The 25504-nt window shown below is 35.2% G+C and overlaps 2 protein-coding genes across 3 annotated transcripts; one reads left to right on the top strand and one right to left on the bottom strand.

Annotated features, from left to right (window-relative positions):
- Window positions 1-12981: 12981 nt before the first annotated feature.
- On the top strand, window positions 12982-15227 carry LOC117917609 (probable leucine-rich repeat receptor-like protein kinase At1g35710). Its single transcript, XM_034833939.1, has one exon. The coding sequence runs from the start codon at window positions 13165-13167 to the stop codon at window positions 15118-15120; it is 1956 nt and encodes a 651-aa protein (XP_034689830.1). The 5' UTR covers window positions 12982-13164; the 3' UTR covers window positions 15121-15227.
- Window positions 15228-15708: 481 nt separating this feature from the next.
- LOC117917620 lies at window positions 15709-23929 on the bottom strand. Of its 2 annotated transcripts, none has more exons than XM_034833947.1 (10): window positions 23286-23929; window positions 21398-21481; window positions 21177-21287; window positions 20793-21077; window positions 18862-18997; window positions 18521-18683; window positions 18204-18332; window positions 17672-17866; window positions 16028-16150; window positions 15709-15889 (listed from the first exon to the last, which is right to left on the bottom strand). In XM_034833947.1, exons 1-10 carry the CDS (start codon window positions 23482-23484, stop codon window positions 15782-15784), a joined length of 1533 nt encoding a protein of 510 aa, XP_034689838.1. In that variant the 5' UTR covers window positions 23485-23929; the 3' UTR covers window positions 15709-15781. The 2 variants fall into 2 exon arrangements, with proteins under 2 accessions (XP_034689838.1, XP_034689848.1); XM_034833957.1 differs by lacking the exon at window positions 23286-23929 and adding an exon at window positions 23020-23271.
- Between the last annotated feature and the right edge of the window lie 1575 nt (window positions 23930-25504).

Raw genomic sequence — 25504 nt, 5'->3', positions numbered from 1 at the left:
ATACCAAAGGACACTTAAAATACATAAAGAAACCACACTTAACACAACCAACAAAAGTCTTCTAGTTTTGCATAACTATTCAAGTGTTCTTCATTTCCTTTACACCTCCAACTTAATCAAGAAAATCAATTTTTTTTAAAATAAAGTGTGTCATAGCTCAATGAATAAGAGTTTATTTATAATTAAAATATTTATAAAATATGTATTCAATACTCTTTAATAGCACTACATCAGAATTCATTCAAAGATGTGAATTTTCACCAAAATATAAATATATTTCCTCCAAATCATTTTCAACTTACTATATATTTTCCTTGAGACTTTCATATACCTTTCTAACTAGCATTCCTTTGTCCACAACTGTAAATACCTTATATTTCACAGACTTTCACTTAGGAACACATGTTTAGATCTCCTTGAGGATGTTTTTAGTCTTTCATCCTAGGGTGATTTACCATTCTTCCTTTAAGAACTCTCACCTAAGGATCATTCCCACTATGATTTCTTATGAGGTTGCTCCTCATGGTGCCTTAAATATGAGTTTCTGGTGACTTCAACACTCCATGTTGCTTATGCTGCAAACTCTAGTTAATCTCAACAAATAGAGTATATCGCAACAAAAAGAAAATATCAGCCATGAGCTAACACTTCCTAGCAATTCAATAATATCAATCTTATTCAATCATAACATTAGATCAAAATTTTCTCATGAATAAGCAATTTCAACATATCAACTGTTTTTACAATTCATATATAATTCAAGATTATTATTTAATAGTTTTAATTCATAGAATCATCATAAAATAAAGTTTTCAAAAAATAGGTACTTTTCTACCTATTCAATAACTTATTAATCTTTAACTTCCAAATTTTCCCTTGACTTCCCTTTATCTGTGATTCTAGTTTTCAAAGAAAATTTTTTGTTGTACTTTTTTCTTACACATTTAAGTTTACATATTAAAAGTATAAGTTGAAACAAGTAGTTGGTTGACTCTATTAAGCTACTACTAAATGTCTAATTCTAAACCACTCTAACTGTTCTACTAATCACAAGATTATAGCACCCATTCTAACTCCTTTTTAGATAAATATTGAGATAACAAATGGCTTCTATTGTAATTACGTAAAATAGAAAAAGTTAGCTGAATTTTCAACAACACAAAATTCAACAAGCAGTCGACTAAGTTACCAACTTGGTGTTGCAAAAAAAATTCCACTATTGTTAACCATCATTAAACTACTTTTCAACTAGTTTAGTATGTTAATTATCCAATTAATCATGTTTCTTAATTTAGTAACTAATTAATTCACTAATTAGGTTATTAATCTTCATCAATAGACTAAGAAAACCAATATTAGACTTTAAGTAACATTTAGGTCATTACACATGCCCTTGCTCATGGAAGATCCGCTCCCCTTCTCCATTTAGCCGGAGAACCCAAAACTCTAGAATATTACAAATCAAGTTATCAGATTCATCACCTCTAGCACAGTTGGAGTCCCTACCCAAATGGTAATAAGTTGGCAAATCCACCAAGCGTTATGCTGAAGGTTGTGAGTAGGTCATCTTGTGTCACATCGGTCTTTTTGCTTAAGTTAGACACACTATGAGGCCAAAAGTTCATTGAGGTATATTAATGACCCCAAGTCAAAAACTACGCTAGGTTATAAGTCTAAGGACTTAGTGATAGCACCTATAGTGCCTAAAGGGAACCCCAACCTTAGGATAGATAAAAGTTCATGATCAATAGCGAAAAAATAAATAAATAAAGTCACTACTACTAGGGCACCTACCAATGCCACAAGACCATGTGACAACCATCACTATCGATATTACTTGGAGAAGAGAAATAGCCTTAACAAGAGAGGGAAAATAGAAAGAAAGATCATACAAAAATAAAAAAGAAGCAGTGACCTTAATAAAGTGAGTTGAACTCCAAGAAAGGGGTCTTAGTTATGTCTTTAATGGAAAACAAGAACTCATTAATATTGCGGATGCAATAGAATTGGTAGGAAAGATAGAAAAGGTGAAAAAAAAAGGGTCAAATACCGAACTAAATAGTTACCTTAGGAAAATAAAAAGCATCATCATTGTTGCTATCGGAAGTGACTAAATAAACATTAAGTGTGTTTTTCAAGAAAATATCCGATAGTATCTCCCCGTGATGCCATTTGACCTACACCCATACTCCATTTAAAATTTGAAAGGTCTTAAAGGTAGGTTTTTCCCACTCTCCTAGGCTCGGGACAAATTAAAATACAAAAGTTGTTAAGGGTGCTCCAAACTTCTACAATTGCCCCAAGTAATGAATGGATGGGCTAAGCATCTTATTCAAGCAAATGTTCCCCAAAATGTAAGTTTGAAAAACAACAACCTATAATGAGACTAACAATTCCATGTTATCTCAAGTGATAACTATTCTCTTGTAATGTGTTGTCGCATAGAGTGTCCATTCCTTATAGATCCACCCTGTTGGGCTTTGTGGAGCCTAGTTTGTTTGATCCGATTTGATGACCCGACCCGAATAATATTGCATGGCTTTTTAATGGGAGATTTACTGAGGCATGTTGGCCTCATTTAGCCCATTGTGGAACCACCTTTTGTAATTAGAGTTTTTTTAGTGTGGTGTGGTTGTCGTGTTATATATAGAGAGAAAATATTGTAACCGTTGGGGTTGTACTCTATATTCTTCCCTGATAATAGTGATATCCCTACAACTCCGTGAACGTAGGCAAATTGTCGAACCACGTAAATATTGTCTTGTGCATATGATTGTTTTTCTTTAGCGTGTGTTTTTCTCTATTTTTGTTTCTCACATGTTGGGAATTCGGTTTAATTCCCTACAACTGGTATCAGAGCCTAGGGTTAGGTTTGAGTGAAAGCAATGGCAGAGGAAGCAGGAAAGGCATCTGGAATATAAAAGTTTGATGGCACAGACTTTGCGTATTGGAGGATGCAAATTGAAGATTATCTCTATGGGAGGAAATTGCATCTGCCTCTTTTGGGGACAAAACCTGAGAGTATGAAAGCTGAGGAATGGGCGCTTCTTGACAGACAGGTTCTAGGAGTTATTAGGTTAACTCTGTCTAGGTCTGTTGCACACAATGTTGTAAAAGAGAAGACCACAGCAGATCTGATGAAGGCTTTGTCTAGTATGTATGAAAAGCCATCCACAAACAATAAGGTGCATCTTATGAAGAAATTATTCAATTTGAAAATGGCAAAAAATGCATCAGTAACACAACATCTGAATGAATTTAATACAATCACAAATCAATTATCGTTTGTAGAAATTGATTTTGATGATGAGATTCGTGCTCTGATCGTCTTGGCTTCTTTGCCAAACAGTTGGGAGGCAATGAGGATGGCAGTAAGCAATTCTACGGGAAAGGAAAAGTTCAAGTATAATGATATACGAGATTTATTTCTGGTTGAGGAGATTCGCCAAAAAGATGCAGGTGAAACCTCAGGATCTGGTTCTGCCCTAAACCTTGAGACAAAAGACAAAGGTAATGACAGAAATTCAAACCAAGGTAGATCAAAATCCAGAAATTCTAATTGGAACAGAAGCAAATCTAGATCAAGCCAACAAGTACAATGCTGGAACTGTGGGAAAACAGGTCACTTTAAAAGGCAATGCAAAAGCCCTAAGAAAAAAAATGAAGATGATTATGCTAATGTTGTAATAGAAGAGGTACAAGATGCATTACTTCTTGCAGTAGACAGTCCACTTAATGATTGGGTTTTGGATTCAAGAGCTTCGTTTCATACCACTCCACACCGAGAAATCATACAAAATTATGTTGCAGATGATTTTGGTAAGGTGTATTTGGATGATGGTTCAGCCTTGGATGTTGTGGGTCTGGGAGACGTCCGGATATCGTTGCCCAATGGGTCTGTTTGGTTACTGGAGAAGGTTCGACATATTCCTAACCTAAGGAGGAATTTGATTTCTGTTAGACAACTTGATGATGAAGGACATGCAATACTATTTGTTGGTGGTACTTGGAAGGTTACAAAGGGAGCTAGGGTATTGGCTCGTGGAAAAAAGACCGGTACTCTGTATATGACCTCATGTCCAAGAGACACAATTGCAGTTGCTAATGCAAGTACTGATACAAGTCTATGGCACCGTAGACTTGGTCACATGAGTGAGAAAGGGATGAAGATGCTGTTGTCAAAAGGAAAACTACCAGAATTGAAGTCCATTGATTTTGACATGTGTGAAAGTTGCATCTTAAGAAAGCAAAAAAATGTGAGCTTTTTGAAAACTGGCAGGACACCAAAGGCTGAAAAATTGGAACTAGTACACACTGATTTATGGGGGCCTTCTCCGGTTGCATCCCTTGGTGGTTCAAGGTACTACATCACTTTTATTGATGACTCAAGTAGATAGGTGTGAGTTTATTTTCTGAAAAATAAATCTGATGTATTTGAAACTTTTAAGAAGTGGAAGGCCATGGTTGAGACAGAAACAGGTTTGAAAGTAAAATGTTTGAGGTCAAATAATGGAGGAGAGTACATAGATGGAGGGTTCAGTGAGTATTGTGTTGTACAAGGAATTATGATGGAGAAGACTATTCCTAGGACACCACAACAGAATGGTGTGGCTGAGCGCATGAACAGAACTCTCAATGAGCGTGCTAGAAGTATGAGGTTGCATGTTGGACTACCAAAAACTTTTTGGGCTCATGCTGTTAGCACTGCAGCTTACCTGATAAACCGAGGACCATTAGTTCCCATGGAGTTCAGACTTCCTAAGGAGGTTTGGAGCGGTAAAGAGGTGAAGTTTTCACATTTAAAAGTTTTTGGTTGTGTTTCTTATGTTCATATTGATTCTGATGCTCGTAGTAAACTTGATGCAAAGTCAAAAATATGTTTTTTCATTGGCTATGGTGATGAGAAATTTGGCTATAGGTTTTGGGATAAACAAAACAGGAAAATCATCAGAAGTAGAAATGTAATATTTAATGAACAGGTTATGTACAAGGACAGGTCAACTGTAGTGTCACATGTTACAAAGATAGATCAAAAGAAATCTGAGTTTGTCAACTTAGATGAATTGACTGAAAGTACTGTCCAAAAAGGGGGTGAAGAAAATAAAGAAAATATAAATTCACAGGTAGATCTGAGTACACCTGTAGCTGAAGTTCGCAGATCTTCTAGGAACATTAGACCTCCGCAGTGTTATTCACCTATTTTAAATTATCTCCTGTTGACTGATGGTGGTGAGCCAGAGTGTTATGATGAAGCCTTGCAAGATGAGAATTCAAGCAAGTAGGAGTTAGTCATGAAGGATGAGATAGATTCCTTGTTGGGGAATCAAACATGGGAACTGACTGAATTGCCAATAGGAAAGAAGGCTTTGCACAACAAATGGGTATACATAATAAAGAATGAGCATGATGGTAGCAAACGTTACAAGGCCAAATTAGTTGTTAAAGGGTTCCAGCAGAAGGAGGGCATTGACTACACAGAGATATTTTCTCCAATTGTGAAGATATCAACAATCAAACTTGTACTGGGAATGGTGGCTGCAGAAAACTTACATCTTGAGCAGTTAGATGTGAAGACAGCATTCCTTCATGGTGACTTGGAGGAAGACATTTACATGATTTAGCTAGAAAGGCTCATTGTTTAAGGACAAGAGAATCTAGTATGCAAATTGAGAAATAGCTTGTATGGCCTTAAACAAGCTCCTAGATAGTGGTACAAGAAGTTTGACAGTTTTATGCGTAGAATTGGGTTCAAGAGATGTGAAGCTTATCACTGTTGCTATGTTAAGTTTTTTTACAATTCTTACATCATATTATTGTTGTATGTGGGTGATATGCTTATTGTAGGGTCTGGCATTGAGGAAATTAATAATCTGAAGAAGCAATTGTCCAAACAGTTTGCAATGAAGGATTTGGAAGCTGGAAAGGAGATGATTTGGCTACATGGTTTCTTAGATGAATTAGGTAAGAAGCAGAAGATGGGCATTCTACACAGTGACAGTCAGAGTGCAATTTTTCTTGCCAAAAATTCGGTTTTTCATTCAAAATCGAAACATATACAAACAAAATACCACTTTATTCGTTTTCTTGTTGAAGATAAACTAGTAATACTTGAGAAAATTTGTGGATCTAAGAACCCGGCAGACATGTTGACTAAGAGTGTCACTATTGAGAAGTTGAAGTTGTGCGCAGCTTCAATTGGTCTTCTAGCTTGAGGGCAAGAGGATGAGTTGCAGATGAGGGATTGTTTCTTGGAGGATAGCAGTTTGATGTTGGTGATTGGACTAGTCTCCAAGTGGGAGATTTGTTGGGCTTTGTGGAGCCTAGTTTTGTTTTATCCGATTTGACAACTCGACCCGAATAATATTGCATGGCTTTTTAATGGGAGATTTACTGAGGCCTGTTGGGCCCATTTAGCCCATTGTGGAACCACCTTTTGTAATTAGGGTTTTTTAGTGTGGTATGGTTGTCGTGTTATATATAGAGAGAAAATATTGTAGCCGCTGGGGTTGTACTCTGTATTCTTCCCTGATAATAATGATATCCCTGCAACTCTGTGGACATAGGCAAATTGTTGAACCACGTAAATATTGTCTTGTGCATGTGATTGTTTTTCTTTGCCGTGTGTTTTTCTCTATTTTTGTTTCTCACGGGTTGGGAATTCGGTTTAATTCCCTACACAGCCCTTATAGAGAATGTTAGCCACCTCTTTCTCCATGTCATACTCCCTAATTAAAAAAGAGTAAGTAGTCCATGTTAAACCCATACAAGTAGCTAAAGCAACTTATAGTTGAAAGCTAACTATCGAGTGATGTCAAATGTTAGGTTGTCGTTGGTGCCTACTATATATGCACCATGTAACAAAGGCAAGGGATGTTTTTCCTTTTTAGGAATTCTTAAGAAAATTAAAGGAAGTGATTGACTTAACCATTAGAGAGGAAATCTCAGGAGCTTCTTACTTCTTCCTTCTTTTAATAAGTGCCACCCAAAGTCCACATAGTAGTCACAAAATGGATTTTTTGGTGGCTCTCCTTGAAAATCTATTCTAACACACCCATAAAGATAATCAATCACATGGAATGATTTTTAAACCATCTCATGTTCCAACAAACAAGTGTTACCAAATCAATATGTGGTAAGTTAGAACCTAAGAAAAAAAATCTATAAAAAAAAAAAAAAACCAATGAGAAAAAGCTTCGAGAAAAATAGAAGAAATAGAGATTAAGCAAAAGGAACAACTAAAAAGTGTAGTTCACCTAGTTAGCTTTGAGAAACATAAGCAAAATCATGCAAATTTTGGCATAATCCTAAGGTCAACTAAGTATAACATGGAATTCACATTACCAACCATGTTATGGAAGAAAGAGTTAGCATGGTGGACAAGTCTAATATTAGTACAATCATGCAGGGAAATGAAGAAGATTGTGGAAAGCCATAATGCTATGTATTTGAAAAACTAACAAAAAAATATTGATTGAGAACCAAAAGCCACTACACATCACAACATACCTAAAAGGATAGTCAGTGAGTTGGGTGTTGATCAACAATGGACTTGTAATCAATTTCTTTGTCTTTATCTACATTAGAGAAGCTATAAAAAGGGGGTAAGTCCTTATTCCAACCTATTTTATGTTGAAAAAATTGTGGATGCAAGGTTTAGACATTGATAATGATTCCATTTAACCCCACTATTGGAAGACAAACTTTTACCATATATGGCATTTTTGTTGTGGACAATAGTTTAAGCTACAACCTACTGTTGGGAAGAAATTAAGTACAAGTCAGCTTTTGTCTTCCCTTTTCTCTACACTAATTCTTAATCTTTAGGAACAATGATAAGGTAAAACTTGTAAAAGCTAACAACAAACCATTTATTGCTACTACAAACATAATGAAAGTTAAAATTTATAAGGAAATATCTACTCTAATTATGATTGAGAAAATGGTAAGGACTAGCACTCTTCCGAGATTGCTACTCGAAGAATTCAATGTAGGAATCTCCTAGCCATTACAAGGGTAAGATGGTTCCCTTTAACGCTAACTTACGCGGAAAATATGATGGAAGTGGTCCAAACTACCATTCTTCCAAAATCTTGAAATTAATTGAAAAGCAAGAAAATCAATTTTATTATATAAAAAGTTGTGTTTACAAGCCTCAATAGGTAACTTGACTTTAAACATCATACATGTAGCAAGTTTCAATAGTGTTTTGTTCATCCTTTTAATCACCTCATACTGTTATGGAGTACCTTTACATGTAAAATATCAAGCGATACCAAAAGTATTCCTATAACATCTTATTTAAAATATTGTGTCTTCCTTCTTCTCTAGTTTTTAATTTCTTTTTTCCATTGCTTAAGTATAGTAAAGAGCTCAAATTTATACTTCAATAATTTTCTTGAATGATCATCAATGAAACAAATAAAATAATATATACCACTAATAAAAGGAATTGAAACAAGACTCTAAACATTAGAATGAATATGATCAAGATTACCTAAACTCAGTGTGATTCTAACTTGAAACTAAAATTATGTTGTTTCTCAAACATGAGGAATTCACATAAGTCTAATTTACATGACTTCATATTTTTAATAAATTTTTTTTTATATAATTCCACTATCCTCCATTCACCCAAATGTCCAAGAAGACTATGTGATAACTTTGTATCATCTGAATCTAACTCTCATATTGTGGAGAGTGCAACCCTACTTAGAATAGAGTTTTCCACCAAATTATATAAATTTATAATATTTTCATCTTTCAGAACCACCAATGCTCCTTTGGGTACTTTCAACTTTTCATTTCTAGTTGTATAACTACATCTCACGGCATCTAATGTAGTAAAGGAAATCAAATTGCTCTTCAATTCAAGAATGCATATAACACCTATGAGGGTTCAAACCACTTCATCAAACATTTCGAATCTAATAATAGGAGCAAGCGGAATTTATAATCTAAACATTTTAAAGAAGATTTCCGTCTGAAGAAATTATGAACAAATGTACTTTTAATTCATTAGATTCATCTTTAACTTCAATAACACGGGTTACATTTATAGGCTCTTTTTTATTCTTTCTTTCAAGCCTTCTTCAAAATTTATCTTGATGACATGATCGTACCCTATAATTATATATACATTCAATGAACTTCCTCTAGACAACCTAACCCCCTTTTGTCTTTTAAATTTGCTACCAAACTATTTAATTTCTTGTTGTTTTTCACCCAAAGTTTTTATCATATGACAAAAAAGCTCTAGTAACCTTATCAAACACCATTCTTTTTCTCATACAATAGGGTGGTTATAATATTATCATATGATGAAGAAAGTGATGTCAACAACAAAATTATTATTCTTATCTTTAATCATTACCCTAAATTGCAATAGTTGTGAAGTCAAGCAATTCAAAATATTCAAGTGTTGTAATTTATTTGAGTTTTTTTACATACATGTACCATACAACTCTTTCTTCATATATCAATTATCTAACAAGTTTTTCATCATATACAACTACTTCAAGCTACTTGAAATATCTTTGGTTGTTGTTTCATCAATCAAATTTATAGTATGTATTACCTCATCAAAATGATTTAGACAAATCATACTAACAACTTTCTCACCCATTCCTCAAATATTTTATTTGTTATATATTTAGCTTTCTTTGACTTACCTTGTAGTACTTTGTGAACTCCTTGTTGAATTAGTAGATCTTTCGTTTACCATTTTCATAGAAAAAGTTATTCCTAAAAAATTTGTTTATCTGATACTTAGTCCCAAACATTAATTGTTTTGGTTCTGATATCACTTAGGGGGTGTTTGGTACACGGGAATAGGGAGTGGGAATAGACATCTCATTCCTTTTCTCCCTTTTTCCTATGTTTGGATAAATGTTAAGAAGGCGGAAATGAAATAAAAAATTATTCCGGCAGAAATCAAATCCAACTTATGAGTCGGTTTTGCATTCATTAAAAGTATGTGGTATTCTGATTCATTAAACCTATTTGATAATATAAAATAACCTAAATTACTATTTTACCCTCTTATCTTGTTCTTAAAACCCGATGTTTATCTTCTTTGTAAATGTAGAGATCCATTCATCATCCACTTCTTATCTTCTTTGCAAAGCTAGAGACCCACTCATCATCCAATTCTCTGCAACAAGTGATTCTTCCAAATTGAATCAATTAAACCTTCCACGATATTTAAAAAAAAAAAATCAATTTCTAATTTATAAGGTTTTGGATGTTCATTTTGATTGATGGATCTAGGATTCGTCATTGTTTGCTGCAACTAGGTTCTGAAAACTCCCTTCTACATCTTCGATCAGGTTTACCTTATTTTCTCTTTCTTCTTCTACTTCTTTATATGTGTTTCTTCTTCTCTATAAATCGATTAATTTTTTTTTTATTAATTTATGTTTGGAATCTTTGATGTTTCTTTATCTTGTATTAATGGAAACTAGAGAGAAAAATTGAAATGGTTGGAAAAAGATTTTTCGATTTCACGTGTTTACAATATTGAAAATTTTTAATGGTTAGGAAAAAGAAAAAAAGAAAAAAAACAAACAAAAACAAAACTTTTGTTTTAAATTATATGAATTCTTTTATTTCCTCTTTTGAAAATAAGAAAAACATTTGCTAGCTTTGAGAATTTAAATATTATAATAAATAATTTTTTTTGAAAAATATAATTTTATAACTACTTAAGCATGTCAAATTATTCAAATTTTTAATAAAAATAATAATTGAATATTTGTGCATTAGGGTTATACGATTTTTTATGGTTAATTTTTTATTTATTGAGTATATATATATTTTTTTAGTCTTATTATTTAATAACAAAAAACCTCTCAAATTTTATTTTTTAAAAATAAAAGTAAAAATAAAAAAAATATTTTAAATTATATTTAAGGATATTATTGTAAATTTATTTCTTTTTCATTTTCATTCCTATTATTATCAAACATTGGAATGGAAATAAATAATCATTTCAATCTTGCATTCCTAAATTCATCCAAATGCTAGAAAATGGAATCATCAAATTCATTCAATTCCACTAAGAAATAGGAAATGAAACAAAATATTATTTTTATTCCCTATTCCGACGTACCAAACACCCCCTTATTGTATCTTATAATAAAGCAAGTGAACAATAAGAAAAGAAAAATAAATAAACATAAAAGCAATCATGACAACACAAGATTTAACTTAATGTGATTCAACAAAGTGTTGACTTCCACAAGGAAAGAGGAAACCAATTCACTATATTCAAAAGAGTAATTACAGTGCTAAAAAGTCTCCATTACACTCAAAGAAGTTACTATTTCATTAGTTCTTCAAATAAATACTATCTAATTAAAAATATCAAAAACATAAAGAGTAGAAAGAAGGAAATTTAAGTTCCTTTTCAATGGCAAGATAGGAAAGAATATAAAATGAAAAAACCTAAATTTCTTTGGCCATTTACTAAAGAAAATTTGTTACACGACTAAGTTCTCCTCATTGGCACAACACTAATTTCAACATGAATTTATGTTATTTTCAAAATCTTGGGCATTATCGAAGAATATATCATTCTACCTCCCTTTATTTTAATATCATAATCTAGATATTTATTTACAAAAATTAAGAGCTTGTTTGGAACATTTTCAAAAACAGTTCTCAAAAAAAAGGTTTTAAGAAAAACTCCTAAAAAATGGTTATCAATTATTTTAGGAAGCAAAATTCTTTTTGGAAACTCAAATATGAAAAATGGTTTTTTTAACTTATTTTTTATGAAAGTATCTTGCACTTATGTACAATGAAAAAGCTTTTAAAAATTCTGAATATTTTAATTAATGTTCAAAACATTATACAAAAAAACAAATAAAAACACCTAAATTTTGTTCTCAAAAAACATGTTTTTATAACACATTTTTGTAACTGTTTTTTGTGAAAAGTTCACCAAAAATGTTTAATAAATGAAAAAACTGTTCTCAAGAACAATTTCCATATGGAGATTAAATCATCTCAACCAAATTGTACCACGAGAACCTTGTTAGAACTGTTAGATATCCAAAACTGAGGGAGGGCTCCCATATTTTTCGATCACATCCATTTTTAGCTTCATATTGATTCATTCATCACACAGACAACATGCTCTTCCTTTTATCTGGCACTAATTATATCAATTGTACGAATTACTAGCTCAACATGCAATTTTTTCATGTAGTGCTGATTATTTTTTTCTTTAATCAAATACGTCGAGAACTTCTATTTATTATGCATTGGTAACTGGGATGAAATTTGAAAGAGTAGCTTCAGCTCTCTCTCTCTCTCTCTCTCTCTCTCTCTCTCTATATATATATATATATATTATCTCTTGTAGTAGCTTCAGATTTGTTGTAAAGTGCACCGTTAATAGCTGAATCTCATTTTAATTGGTGTGACAAAAACTGTGCCCTGAAAAAGTCTTAAACAATGCTGTTGGCTGTAAGATCCTCCTTGAAATTCCAAACATATGAAATAGAGATTAGTCCTCGGAGTGAATAAACAAACGGCAGGAAGACAAAGTAGTCTTTTAAAGTAGATTAACAGGACCGTTAATCTAAGAACATGGAAATTGCACAACTTTTCCTATGAGGGAAAGACAATGAAGGCATGATCCGGGAAGCAAGATAACCCTTTGACCATCACCACTGAGGCCCCATCTACTTGCCTTGTGGATTTAAGGAGCTAGAGTGCTGTCAGTGGACTGATTTTGAGGCGCACTTACAGGAAACTTGGCTTGAAACTGCTGCATATACAATTGCAGCTTCACAGGGAGCTGTTTTGGATCTTTTGAACAGTACAAAAGAAGCTGAGGAATATGTTGATCATGTTGAGTCTATTGGGGGAAGAGTTCTCAGACATTTTCTCAAAATAATCAAATGTGCGGGTCTTTCATCTCCCTGACTCCTTTACTCGTAACCAAGGAACATCATGATTCGGACACACATGTGCTTTTTGGCACTACAAACTGTAAAGGAAAAAAGAAGCCAAAAAAAGAAAGCGAAAATTGAGATATTTGACCGACCCTAAAGTTCTATTTCTTATTGTGCTTTTGGTCCTCCTTGAATTGATATTCAAGGCTGCAACCAACACACCCAACTCATTTTGTCCTGCTTCCTCTGCTGAAATCACAGCAACATGAGAGCCTCATTCATCTGTGTGAACAAAATGGGGTGTCGGCTACTATGGATGATTGTAGCGTTCACTCTCATATCGATGGGAGAAAGCAAGAAAAGTACAGGTGAATCGTGCCATCCTGATGACCTGATGGGTCTAATCAGTTTCAAGGCTGGAATTCGGATTGATACTTCAGGTCGGTTGGAGAGGTGGGTTGGCCGCAGTTGCTGCAAATGGGAGGGCATTTCCTGTGATAATACAACTGGGAGGGTGACACAACTCCTCCTCCCAGGGTTCATCTCCACAGATGTTTCTATCCTCCAAACTCAGATGAAAGGCTCACTATCTCCAAAGATAACACTTCTCACCTCTCTTCAAGTAATTGATCTCAGTGAACTCAGTTTCATTACTGGAAACATTCCAACTTCAATTGGTTTTCACCTCCCAAACCTCCGAAAACTCTATCTCCTTCGCAACAAGCTGAGTGGCCCAATTCCAGAAAGCATTGGTAAGTTGTCCAAACTTGAGGAAATCATACTAAGTGAGAATCGCTTCTCTGGGTCTCTCCCTTTGAGCCTTGGGAATCTGAACAATCTCAATAGACTTCTATTGGATTCAAACCAATTTTCTGGTGCAATACCTGATTCTCTTGTAAACTTGACAATTTTGGTTGTTTTAGATCTTCATCACAACTATTTGAACGGTCATATACCAGCCAAAATTGGTGAACTGCAGGTCCTGGAACAGCTTGATCTTTCGGAGAATCTCTTAAGCGGGAAAATTCCAGTTTCATTAACTAATATCACTACTGTTCAAGATATTGACTTGAGTAACAACTCCCTTGAGGGAGAGATCCCATTCCCCTCCTGCTCTGGCCAAATGCCCTTCCTCCGCTTTCTAGCCCTCCATCACAACCATCTGACTGGAAGGATACCCCCAGCTTTGGGATATCTGGTCTCCCTACAGAGATTATACCTAGAAAATAACAAGCTCAATGGGCCAATACCTTCCAGTTTGGGTAATCTCTCAGATTTGAGGGAGTTGTACCTCAGTGGCAACCGGTTATCAGGACTAATACCAATAGCATTCAGTCGACTCTCTCAGCTTATCAACTTAAACCTTTCAAACAATTTGATTCGAGGGTTGCCTCATGAGATGTCTTCCCTCCAGAATCTTCAAACCCTCACTTTGTCATTCAACCCTTTAAACTTCTCCTCCATCCCCAAGTGGATGGCAGAATTACCATCAATTTCCCAGATTTACATGGCAGGATGTGGACTCCAAGGTGAAATTCCAGAATTTTTGCAGAGAAAACCAATACAGGAGCTGGACTTATCAGCCAACCATCTTACAGGAAGCATCCCATCATGGCTTGGTGGCCTGAGTCAGCTCTACTTGTTAAATCTCTCCAAGAATGCACTAGTTTCAGAGATTCCTGATTCAATCACAAGGTTGCATGAGTTGGGTGTACTTGATCTCCACTCTAACAAGCTAACAGGCTCCATAATTGAGGTGTTCAAGATGGGAAGCATTTTACCTGGTGGATCACTGAGGTACGTCGATCTTTCTCATAACAGTTTCTCAAGTGGAATTGAGCAGATCGGTGCAGGAGAACAACATGGGATTGAGTTTCTCAATTTATCTCATAACTTTCTCAAAGGTAGATTGCCAACTTCCATAGGAAGATTGGAACTGATGCGAAGTTTGGATTTGAGCCACAATGAATTGGGTTTCAACTTGCCAGAGTCTCTGGGGAATGTGAAATCATTGGAGAGGCTGAAGCTGGAGAAAAACCGGTTTACAGGGAAGATACCAGATGGGTATTTGATGTTGGGAAAGCTGAAAGAGTTGGATCTGTCAGATAACCTTCTGGTGGGACAAATTCCTAATGGTAAGCCCCTGGATGACTTCCCAAGGAGCTCCTATTCTGGAAACAGAGCTTTATGCGGTAGGCCCCTTGCTCCTTGTAAGCCTTGAGCATTGAATGTTCTTTTCTCTTGCCCCCTGAGTTAAATTCGTGATTTTAATCATATTCATTTGGAAAAATAACAATGAATGTCTCTCTCAATATCTTTTACAACCAAGTTTTCTCCCATATCTGGTTGAAGCGAGTTGTTAATGAAATAAATAAGTGACCCAACAAAACAAACAGATGAAGAAAGAAAAGAGATCTCCCCCGCTCCACAAGAACATGGCCAAGTATGCTGGCCAAATAATGGAAGTCATGCCTGCACCATTTTGTTCCCAAATCCATCACTTGGAAAATCATAATGGTACTCCAAATGTTTCATCTTCATGAATTAGAACATGCCTCCAGACAGAATGGTGAACAATATTCAATCATTAACTAGGAGAAGCAAAAGATTGAGGCTACAATATCAACCATCCTTTCCTGAGAAAATTGATGACTGGAAAGCATGTAACAGTATACTTTTTTCCAAAACTTGTATATTCCATTAAATGTGTATTTTTGGTTGTGCTTGAATGGGAGCAGACTCACACCTCTCACCTCTAATTGTCAGAGATGAGGAGAGACCCAGGAACTATAAACAAGAGGCAACAATGGCTGCCATGGAAATTAGAATTTTTATTCAATTTATCAAACTTTAAGCCTTACATTGTTTGAGAATATGTAGATTCAAAGGGGTTCTTGACCCAACCCCAGTTGGTGGTAATTTATGTGCTCAATTCCATTTAACCGGATACAACATAGAATCTGCTCTGGCAACTCCTCGACTTTGTTCCCCTGTTTTACATTGAAATAAGATTTCACAAAAATGGACTTTAAAAAGCTAGAAAGGGGGGAGAGGGAAGAGATGGGAAAGAAGAAAAAAGAATGACAAAATAACAATGAACTTGTTTGTAGTAAGGAATAAAAGCTTACCTGAATTGTTAGACCAAGATCTAAGACACAGATCTTTAATCTATCCTGGAATGCTTCAAATCCTTTCCTAGAGATGTAACTAAATCTGTGCATATCCAAGTCAATCTCAAAATAGTTTTCTCCCTGCATAAATTTCATTACAATGAGTGAGAAAGACACAAAATGAAACCGTTTTCTAGTATTGACAATCTTATATAATCCACTTTCAATTTAACATGCTCACATTAAGTGAGTAATAGTGCAGCAATTAATGAAGGTAGCACCATAAAACAGATTAAATTTATCAGCTATGAAATGTCAGATACACATCAACAAACACTATTTTCATTTTCCGTAAGAGTCAAGGTTATGCTACACACAGTATAATGCTACTTCCCGGGTAAAACCTCTAAGCCTTTAAACATCCTGATTTCCCACACTAAATATTTCCAATCTGAACCGTCATTCTTGTTCCAGCCTCCACCAAGTGTCTCTCACTCTTCCTCATAGCTCTGCCTATGTGGTAACTTTGACATCAAGCAAACCTAGGGGAAAAGCATCAAATCTTCTACTCCTAGGTCTTATCTAGCCCACTGATCTCATAACCTTTTACCTCTCATGTCTTTAACTATCTATATAAGATATTTCTAGCATCACTCTTTATTCCGTAAGGAAACTTAATTTCATAAGGAAATACCAATATATGAAATATTTTATATAAGATTCTTTACTAAAAAGGATATGTGATAAATAGGAATTTGAGAGACTTTCTAACATATCAACCATAGATGTCGTTCTTGCGTATTCCAAAAGTGATCAATTTTTTGTTATATTCCCAGTCCTCCCATTCTTACTTCTCTAGATTCCCCAACAACCTCATTCTTGGAAAAACATAAATATGTCAATAAAACTATATAAGTTGTAATATAAATACTAGTCAAGCTGCGAGAAAGACTTTCAGTATTTCTAACATACAAATACAAGACCATGTTCAGCATGCCAATCTTTTGAGGCTAAAGCACCACTCTTGATATATGCATCCATGATCCAGAGTGAAACTCTTTACCTAGCAGAAATAAGTAGATGAGCCGAAGTGTTTAGCAGATGAAAGAGTCATGCTACAACAGGTAAAAGTGGATCCAAGACCAGAAATGTTATGTGTTGCTACAGTAGCTAACTTGCCACCAGGGCTAGAAGTCCAAAAGAAATAGCGAGTCTCACATTACAAGTAAAATATAGATAAAGCACATTTCACTTTCAATATTCATAGTCATTTCAGCCGAAAAAGAAGTTTTTGTGCAAGTGAAAGCAATAAATCATTTGGAGACTTAGCAGTGATTCCTGAATCTAGATGAGTCTGTTCAACTATTAAACATTCCAAGTATCATTTAAAGTATGTTTGGTAGTGATTCTAAGAAACGTTTTTAGTATTTCTAATGCTTGAAAAATAAAAAATTTCAAGTGTTAGAAATGATAGAAACACTTCCAAAAATCACTATCAAACACAATCTTAATCTCTTTCAGAGCAGAAATACAGTAAGTTATATTGAAACAGTCTTGGATAAAAACTAACTGAATGGAACTCATGTTGAGGGCATGCATTAAATCTATTTCAAAGCAGAAGTACAGTACGAAATGTTGAAACAATCTTGGAAAAAAACTTACCGAATAGAACTCATGTTGAGGGCGTGAAAGGAATGGTTTTTCATTGTATGCCTGCATAAGCTTCCGCTCTGCACCACTTAAATGAAGATCTTCCACATTTACCACACGGCCCAATACCTTCAACCTTTCTCGGAAGGGTACAATTGCATCTACAGGAAAACCTTTGACTTTCTCCATCTCATCATCAATTAACCTCTATTCCAAAAAAAGACCAATGCTTTAAACTAGCAGGAATATAGTTGTGAATCAGAAAATATGAAAATATCTTGTAACATATAAAGCAGGAGAGCAAATAATAACAGATGAAAAAGCACCTTACAACAATGAAATGTGCCTCAACCTCATAGCAAATGAAAAGATAAGCATATTCAATCAAATGAGAACACGAGTGTAAAAGATCACCAAACTCTTCCTTATTGTGATGTTACTAGAATGGTGGCCAAACCAGCATTAGATATATAAGAAATCAAACAGATTATAAAGATATGAAACAGAAGGAATTCAAATGAAAACTACAATTGTTCCACCTTACCCCAATATTTTCTTGAAAGCAGGAGGGAAGTTCCTTAGAGTAACTTTCTGAAAGTTTAAAATACAAAACAACACTCATTCCTTCTCCATCCGTTTCACTCTGAAAAATTGTGGCAGGATACAATGGAATCTGTAGAACCCACAAAAACACATGAGTATCAATATGAATTGATTAATAATGGCAAACAAATTAGCTTTTCAACCACAATTAATAAAAATGAAAGGACCCAATTCAGTGTAGTAAATTAATATGTTTATAACCATGAAAAACAGAAGGAAACAATGATGAAAGCAATAGAAAATAAAAGGATGGAGTACCTGAACATTTACAACTAGAATTGGTGGGAATTTCCCAGAAGAATTAACAGTAGGGAGTTCCACAAACCGAGCAATGTGACCAATTTTCTGAGGACATAAAAAGACATCAACACCAAATGGATAATATGCAGCATAATTTGGAGCAAAATCCTTCCTTTTATCCCTGACAAACAAAAGGTGGTTGTCAACTGAACTGCTATAACAGACTAACATCTGGGTAACAAATAAGCCACATCTGTAGAGTCATAATTCCAGGATTTATGCACCTTTCAGAAAGGTAAATGCTATAACATCAATACATGTATATTTATATATAAACCAGTTGATCATTGTTCTCTGACCTGAAATAGTTCTCTCCTCTAACTTTAAAAGTGCTTGGCTCAATATTTGACCAAGAGTCAAGCATTTTCTTCTCTATCGGACAAAAAGGTACTTGGGATCCTGCTATTGGCCTCTGCAGAAGCATCCTTGAAGAAACTGAAACAAAAGAGAAAAATGAAAAGTTCAAGTAACTAAACCTTCAGAGGTTTATGCTATCGTCTGAGGGACCATCAATGCTCAATGCCTCGATCAAGTGCAACGAACATTACACTTTGAAGTCTATTTGATATATAAAAATATCTTTGATGAACACAAACCACCAAAACAGAGAGGGTATATGGGTCTAACTTATATTTGCCCGCGTAAAATGTCTATCATTTGCAAGTTTGTTCCTTAATAATCCCCATACTTCAGTCACCAACTCATCTATTCCCCAAGGCCAGATAAACTCCATCTCACAAAATACCAGGCAGTGAAAGAATGCATATCCACATATTACTAAGTGGTCAGACAGAGTGCACCATCTGTTAGCAAAATTTTCATATATCTGCCATTTTTGCAGGGTATATATATATATATATATATATATATATATATACAAATGCCCCTTCACATAATATCTAATGTGTTAAACTAGATTGACCTCCTATATTGATGTACTGTTGTTATGAACATCCATACATATTAGTTTTGATGCTCACCATAAGACCCCATCTAGCATCTTTATTTGAATTTTGATTCCCTGAAAAATTAAGATATTATTAACACATAGCACAATCATATGCTCCTAGAAACTAGGAATCAACTCATCAAGCCAAGACATGGAATGTGCTTGGAACTCAAGGAAATCAAATGAGGGGATCAAGTTCAAATAATTTCTTCCAAACCACAAACATAAGGGCAAAGATTTAATTCATTTTCTAAGCTGATAAACAAATGCAAATGCACATGATAAACAAAGTGAGTTATACAAAAAAATAATTACATTACCAGCTGCAATATGTTACATGACAAAAACAGGGCACCATAATTGAAAATGCCGCAAAAATAAAAATATAATTGATGTATAACTTTAAGGAAAAAGAAATACATAACTCAGAAAATCTACTGACTGATGATGAAAGCCAGACACAACTTCATAATGATAATAATATAACATATAAACATAATGTTTACACTCAACCTGCAGTTCCTGAGTTGTATATAACCGATTTCTCCAACTTGTAATAGAAACTATTGTATGAACAGAAGGCACACTCCATTTGAAGAACCGTTACCTTGAAAAATAATGAATAATTGAAAAAAAAAAATATGCACTTCCATGGACCATAAGTTCGAGTAGAACAGATCCATTTAGAAATAAATTTTAATTTGTTTCTCTTAACAGAAAAGTCATTAAAGCTGGTCGTCATATCTGATTTCAGCATGAGTAAAAGCTATTCAACATGAAAAAAAAAAAACATTTCAAAACATTATCTACATGATATTTAGTAACATAAATTTACAGATTCCAGTCATATCAAAAAATTAAACATTCTGTGAGCTAATCAAAAAAGGTTTATAATATCTACCATGCCCATCAATCACAGGGAAGACCCTCTGAAAGTAATCACATTAGAGCGTAAAATAGAGATGGTGGACAGAAGCCATAGCACAGGAACAAGGAAATTTGTGAAACAAGGAAATAATAATAAGAATAATACTAACAATGTTAATACTATTGATAATAATAACAACAATAACAATAATAATAATAATAATAAAGAAAAATATGATGGGAGAGAAAAATTAACAAGAACAATATAATAAGGATGATAATTATGATACAAATGATGCTAATACCACAGGAGATGCAGTTGTAATGATGTAAACTCTTGTAAACTCTGAATTTACTAGTATGTTGGTATCCAATTGATTATAAAATTTCAAATTATTACAGCAAGTTACTTACGTAAAGAGGCATTAGCATTTCCCTCCCTCCATTTGAAGGAAATTTTTAAGGCACCCTTTTTCCGTGAACTTGGAGGACTGGAGCTTAGTGATCCTCTCTTTTCCTCGGAGGACGTAGTGGAAGCAAGACAAGGCAAACAATTGTTTGGAAGAATGCCACAATTTTCCAGCATTCCTTCCTCCCTGCCACCACTTTCATCCGCGGTCAAGGAGATTTCATCAAGGAACACAGGTTGCTTTGCCTCATTAGAAGGCCCATCAGGTTTCAGTTGAGAATCAACACCATCTGAATGTAAGACCTGACTATTAGAAATTCTTGCAACCTCAATCACAGAATTAAAAGCAGAACCTTTAGTTGATAAATCCCCTGGTCTATGTAGCTCACCCATGCCAGAGGTATGTTGGACGTTGACATTACAGTCCCAAAGACTACTATCTCTGAGAGATGAAACACTTGATACTGAAGCACCTTCAAAGCCATTGACAGAAAAAACCTCTGCAGATATTGAATGCATCCAAAATCAACATCCACTGTGTCTTAAATTAGAAAGGGAGTGGCAAATTGGAACTAGATAATGGAATTTAAAAATCTCCAAAATATAGTACCTTCTTGAACACTTTCAAACTCTTCTTCACAGTCAGACTCAAAAACTGGAATAGAATCAAACCATGCTTCATCAAGACTTCCCGCTGATGCCATCACATTGTAATAGAAATCAGGTAATTACTAGAAGAAAAGATCAAATGACAGTTTGAAATGAAATAAAAAATTTTAATCATATGGTGTATGGGGGAGGAAGAATAAAATTAAAAATAATAATAATCGCAGAAGGAAAAAAATAAAATAACTGCTTTGCATTTCCCACACCCGCCTTCTCATAGGAGAACTGTTCATTTTTAAACATTTTCAGCAAAAACCTCCAAATGATTGAAGAAGTATAAAGCAAACGCAAGCATATCAAGCTAATGGCCATTGACATTAGAAATACTTTAATAATTCTCTGGTTAGTAAAAAGTACTTTATTAATCAAAGTAAGTATACAATAGAATTCCTTTTGTGACGGTGAAATTATTTACAGAAAAAAATACACGACATTAATTGAAACAATAGCATTGTGTAATTATTTTCAAATACTAGAAAAAATGTCAAGTGATTCTAATGCAAACAAGATCATGTTCGAGGGATCTATAAGAGTGCACAAATACTTATTAATGTGAAGGCAACAACAGCCTACACAACAGGGGCAGACCTCCCAATTGCCATACCATCACTCTGAACTGGGATTTCGTAACAATACTTGAATTTTGACTTCTTCCAAAGGCAGAACTAAGCATTTTTATGGTCAAGATTGAGTCCCAATGAGTACTTTCAGAGCCATCCAGTTTGCATCTACCAAGATTCTATGCATTTCAATTTAATCCTCAGCAGCTAATCACAAAGCCAAGTACACTCTTAATGCCTTTGAAAATTGCTCCTCAAGTAATTTACCCAATGTCATCCCAAAGAGATAAAGATCCATCAGTTTTCTTTCATAAACCACCACATTGCATGTATAGAAATTGAATTGCCTACTAGTATTCATTCTTGCAAAAACCTTAGTACAGGAATTAAACAAGCCATCCAGATCTAAGCTTTATGAACGTATTGCAGGTCCATCTAATAGTTGCCTGAAAGACTGGGTGCCACCACCAAATCCAATGCTGCTTCTCTTTAGCCAGAAATAAAGACAGGCCACTCAAATTACTTCGATTTTCACTGAAAATATCTAGCAGGTGGTATTGTCTGCAAAGAATACTACTCTGTTTTCAGTTCATAGACTAGCCTCTCAAGATGGACTCTCCAATCCCTCAATATGGTTTGATCAACTTGTCAAGAAACAAATGGACCAACCACCAACTCTATCTGTTAAAGATCAGCAATCGGCTTATCCTCCAGAAAATGAAGAATCTAGCCCAAACTTATCAATTTCATCGCACTACTGTGAACAACTAACTCCTAGAATTGCTGATAATAACTGGATTCTCTTTTATACAACGACCCACAAAAAGAATAAATAAGGAACCCAACCCAAAAGAAGTCCTGAATTCCAAGGAAATTTTCAAGCCAAATGAACTCAAACTAAAGGAAAGGATCTGAAATTTGTATCAACCCTGAAACTAAATGCCGATCAGCACGATCATTTTTATCCAAATACGCACCAGAACCTTGCATGAACAGAATGACTTACCTGGCATATTGATCAAGTGTCGAGATATACCCCTATAGTCACGCCACCCAAATCCAACAAACATGCCTTTGTAAAAGAATATGCGTTCATAGAAGACCCTCCCCACCCTCTCTCACACAACTATATTAGAGCTCGGCAACAATGGCAGAGAAGCAGTTGACCCCATCCATAATTCCAATTCAAACCGCAAATGAAACGCAAAAGGAAACCACAAAAACATGGACATATACACTTAAACAAATATAAAGGAAGAGAGAGACACAGACCACGGAAAGTGGGGTTGGTGAAGGATCGATCCGGCGGTGGTCCAGGCCTACTTGGCCTGTCAGCCTTGTCGAATGATGTTACATCGGCGAAGCGAGACGCCGCACGTCTCTTGATTTTCCTCCTCTTCCGAAACTTGTTCTTTGGACACTTGAGCTTTCCTCCCACGCACGATTCGGGGGACGAAACACAAGCACCCATGATCCCTCCCCCAGAATGATCACCTCTCAACTCTCAACTCTCACCTTCCACCAAATTCCATTCCCGAGAGAGAGAGATAGAGCGAGAGAATTATTCGAAGCCGAGTAGAATTCAGCAGAAGAGGATGGTTAAAAACTCAAAAAAGGAAAAAATGAAAACAACTAGGAAGGCAGGTGGCTGCGTAAGGCATCTGGTGGGGCTGGGGACCCACGAAGCGGCAGGACGAAGAGACGTGGCTGTGTTTGGTTTGCCCAACGTGTGGGGTGAGCCTGTCCCAGATCTCCTCTTAAATATTTGACATTTCTATATGATTTGCCTTCCGCTTCCTCAATTCATTTCCGATTATTGTTTTCGATTGCCGATGTGGGTTGAGTTGCCATTGGCGGAATAGGATTGCTTGGAGTTTCAACCTTTTTCCTATTTCACACAGTGGCTCTCTTCTTCCAAATTTTGGTCACCCTTTTCAAGACAATGACCCTTTCCTCCATTCACCTACCCAAACCCACCCCTCCTTTCAACTCTTATTTTCTCTAATCAATTTCCTAGCACACCACATTGCCCTTGCCCGATACTTTCTTCCTTCTAAGAAGATTTGGTACACCATTTGTGAATAATAATGGATGCGTGACTTGTAATAGGAATAGTTGGTGAGACAGAATCTGTCACACCACCTAAAAAGGACATCCGCTCATTACCATCTTTGTGTGGGAAACGACGATCGTAATGAAGAGATAAGACTCATCCAGTCATCCTCACTCACCGAACCTGAGGCAAAGCCCTGGAGCACAAGCTTTTAAGGAGGGTACAGTACCAATTACCAAAGGTTGAAGAAATTGAATACCCCACATAGGCCTTGATGTATCAATGCACTTTCTCAATTACGAATCACAAGCATACAAGTTAATGCAAAAACTTTTACATACACCCTACATTTGGGAGAAATGCCAAATGGAAGAAGACAAATTTCCCTTCCAACCCATTTTTCCAAATGTGTAATTATATATGTTTGAAATTTAGAGCACAAGGAATATAAACCATATTTCAAGCTAGCTTCTTCTTCACATGCGATATTTTAACGCGTTGGAGAAGTTGAACATAATTTCTTATGCTTTGACGAATAATGTGGTGGAATATTGAGGGTCACATCACATCACCGCCCACTAAATGGTAATAATAATAATAAAAATTGCGCATGAAAACGATTTTCTTGAAAGAATTTTTGTGATCAAAGTGGTTATTGTTGGCAAGGAAATGGGAGCAAATGTCAAAGCATATACTCATATATATATATATATATATAGTGATAGAAAATTGGGCAATGTTGTGGTTGAGATAAATTTGGAATGGGGCCATGGAGCAATGAGAGGTAAACGTCCAAAGGGTACAGCTCTTTCAGAAATTGAAAAGTCCAAAATATGCAAATATGGTTTAGAGATGGGTACAGCTAACAGACCACCCCAACTCCCGAGAAGCAAGGGATTAGGACCCTCTGGGCCTCACCCCACGCTCCCTTAAATGCAGCCACATGTACTCCCCTCTCCCCTCTGCCCTCTGCCCTCTTCTTCCTCTTCTTCTTTAAGACAAACTGCCATGATTCGGGGTACCCACTCAACAGTCAACACCCTGGACTTTTACCATGGGTTTAGTATCATCTTCCCCTTCATATCTTAACTCTTTTATTTATGTAATTAAATACATCCTAAAAGTTTTGGAGTCTTATTAAGGTTTTGAATGCACTACGCCAACAAAGTAGGTGCAACTTGCAATGCATATTCAATTCTACACGGGGGGAACACAGGTGCAATTATTGCTGTCGTCCTTTTTACGAACTTTGTATTATAATATTCTATCAAACAACTAGAAAAATTAATTAAAATTTTATATTGAAATAATACTTTTTTTTAAAAAAAAAAAAAAAATTTAACGACTACGGTCACCGTCCTCAGTAACAGTTTTTTAACTATCAATTATTTTTAAAATAGATTTTTGAGAATTATTATGAAAATAGAGTTATGGGGAT

Source organism: Vitis riparia, chromosome 1 (genome assembly GCF_004353265.1).
Source record: "Vitis riparia cultivar Riparia Gloire de Montpellier isolate 1030 chromosome 1, EGFV_Vit.rip_1.0, whole genome shotgun sequence".
Lineage (NCBI taxonomy): Eukaryota > Viridiplantae > Streptophyta > Magnoliopsida > Vitales > Vitaceae > Vitis > Vitis riparia.
Note: the sequence above shows the minus strand (reverse complement) of the source record. Positions and strands in the feature narration are given on the sequence as shown.

Excerpts from the sequence above, each read along its gene's own strand:
- LOC117917620 (XM_034833947.1), bottom strand. The coding sequence starts at position 23,484 with ATGGGTGCTTGTGTTTCGTCCCCCGAATCGTGCGTGGGAGGAAAGCTC. Across the intron at positions 18,333-18,520 it reads TTCTAGTTGTAAATGTTCAG|ATTCCATTGTATCCTGCCAC; the intron begins GTACTCCATCCT and ends TGGGTTCTACAG. Across the intron at positions 15,890-16,027 it reads ATCTTGGTCTAACAATTCAG|GGGAACAAAGTCGAGGAGTT; the intron begins GTAAGCTTTTAT and ends AATGTAAAACAG.
- LOC117917609 (XM_034833939.1), top strand. The coding sequence starts at position 13,165 with ATGAGAGCCTCATTCATCTGTGTGAACAAAATGGGGTGTCGGCTACTA.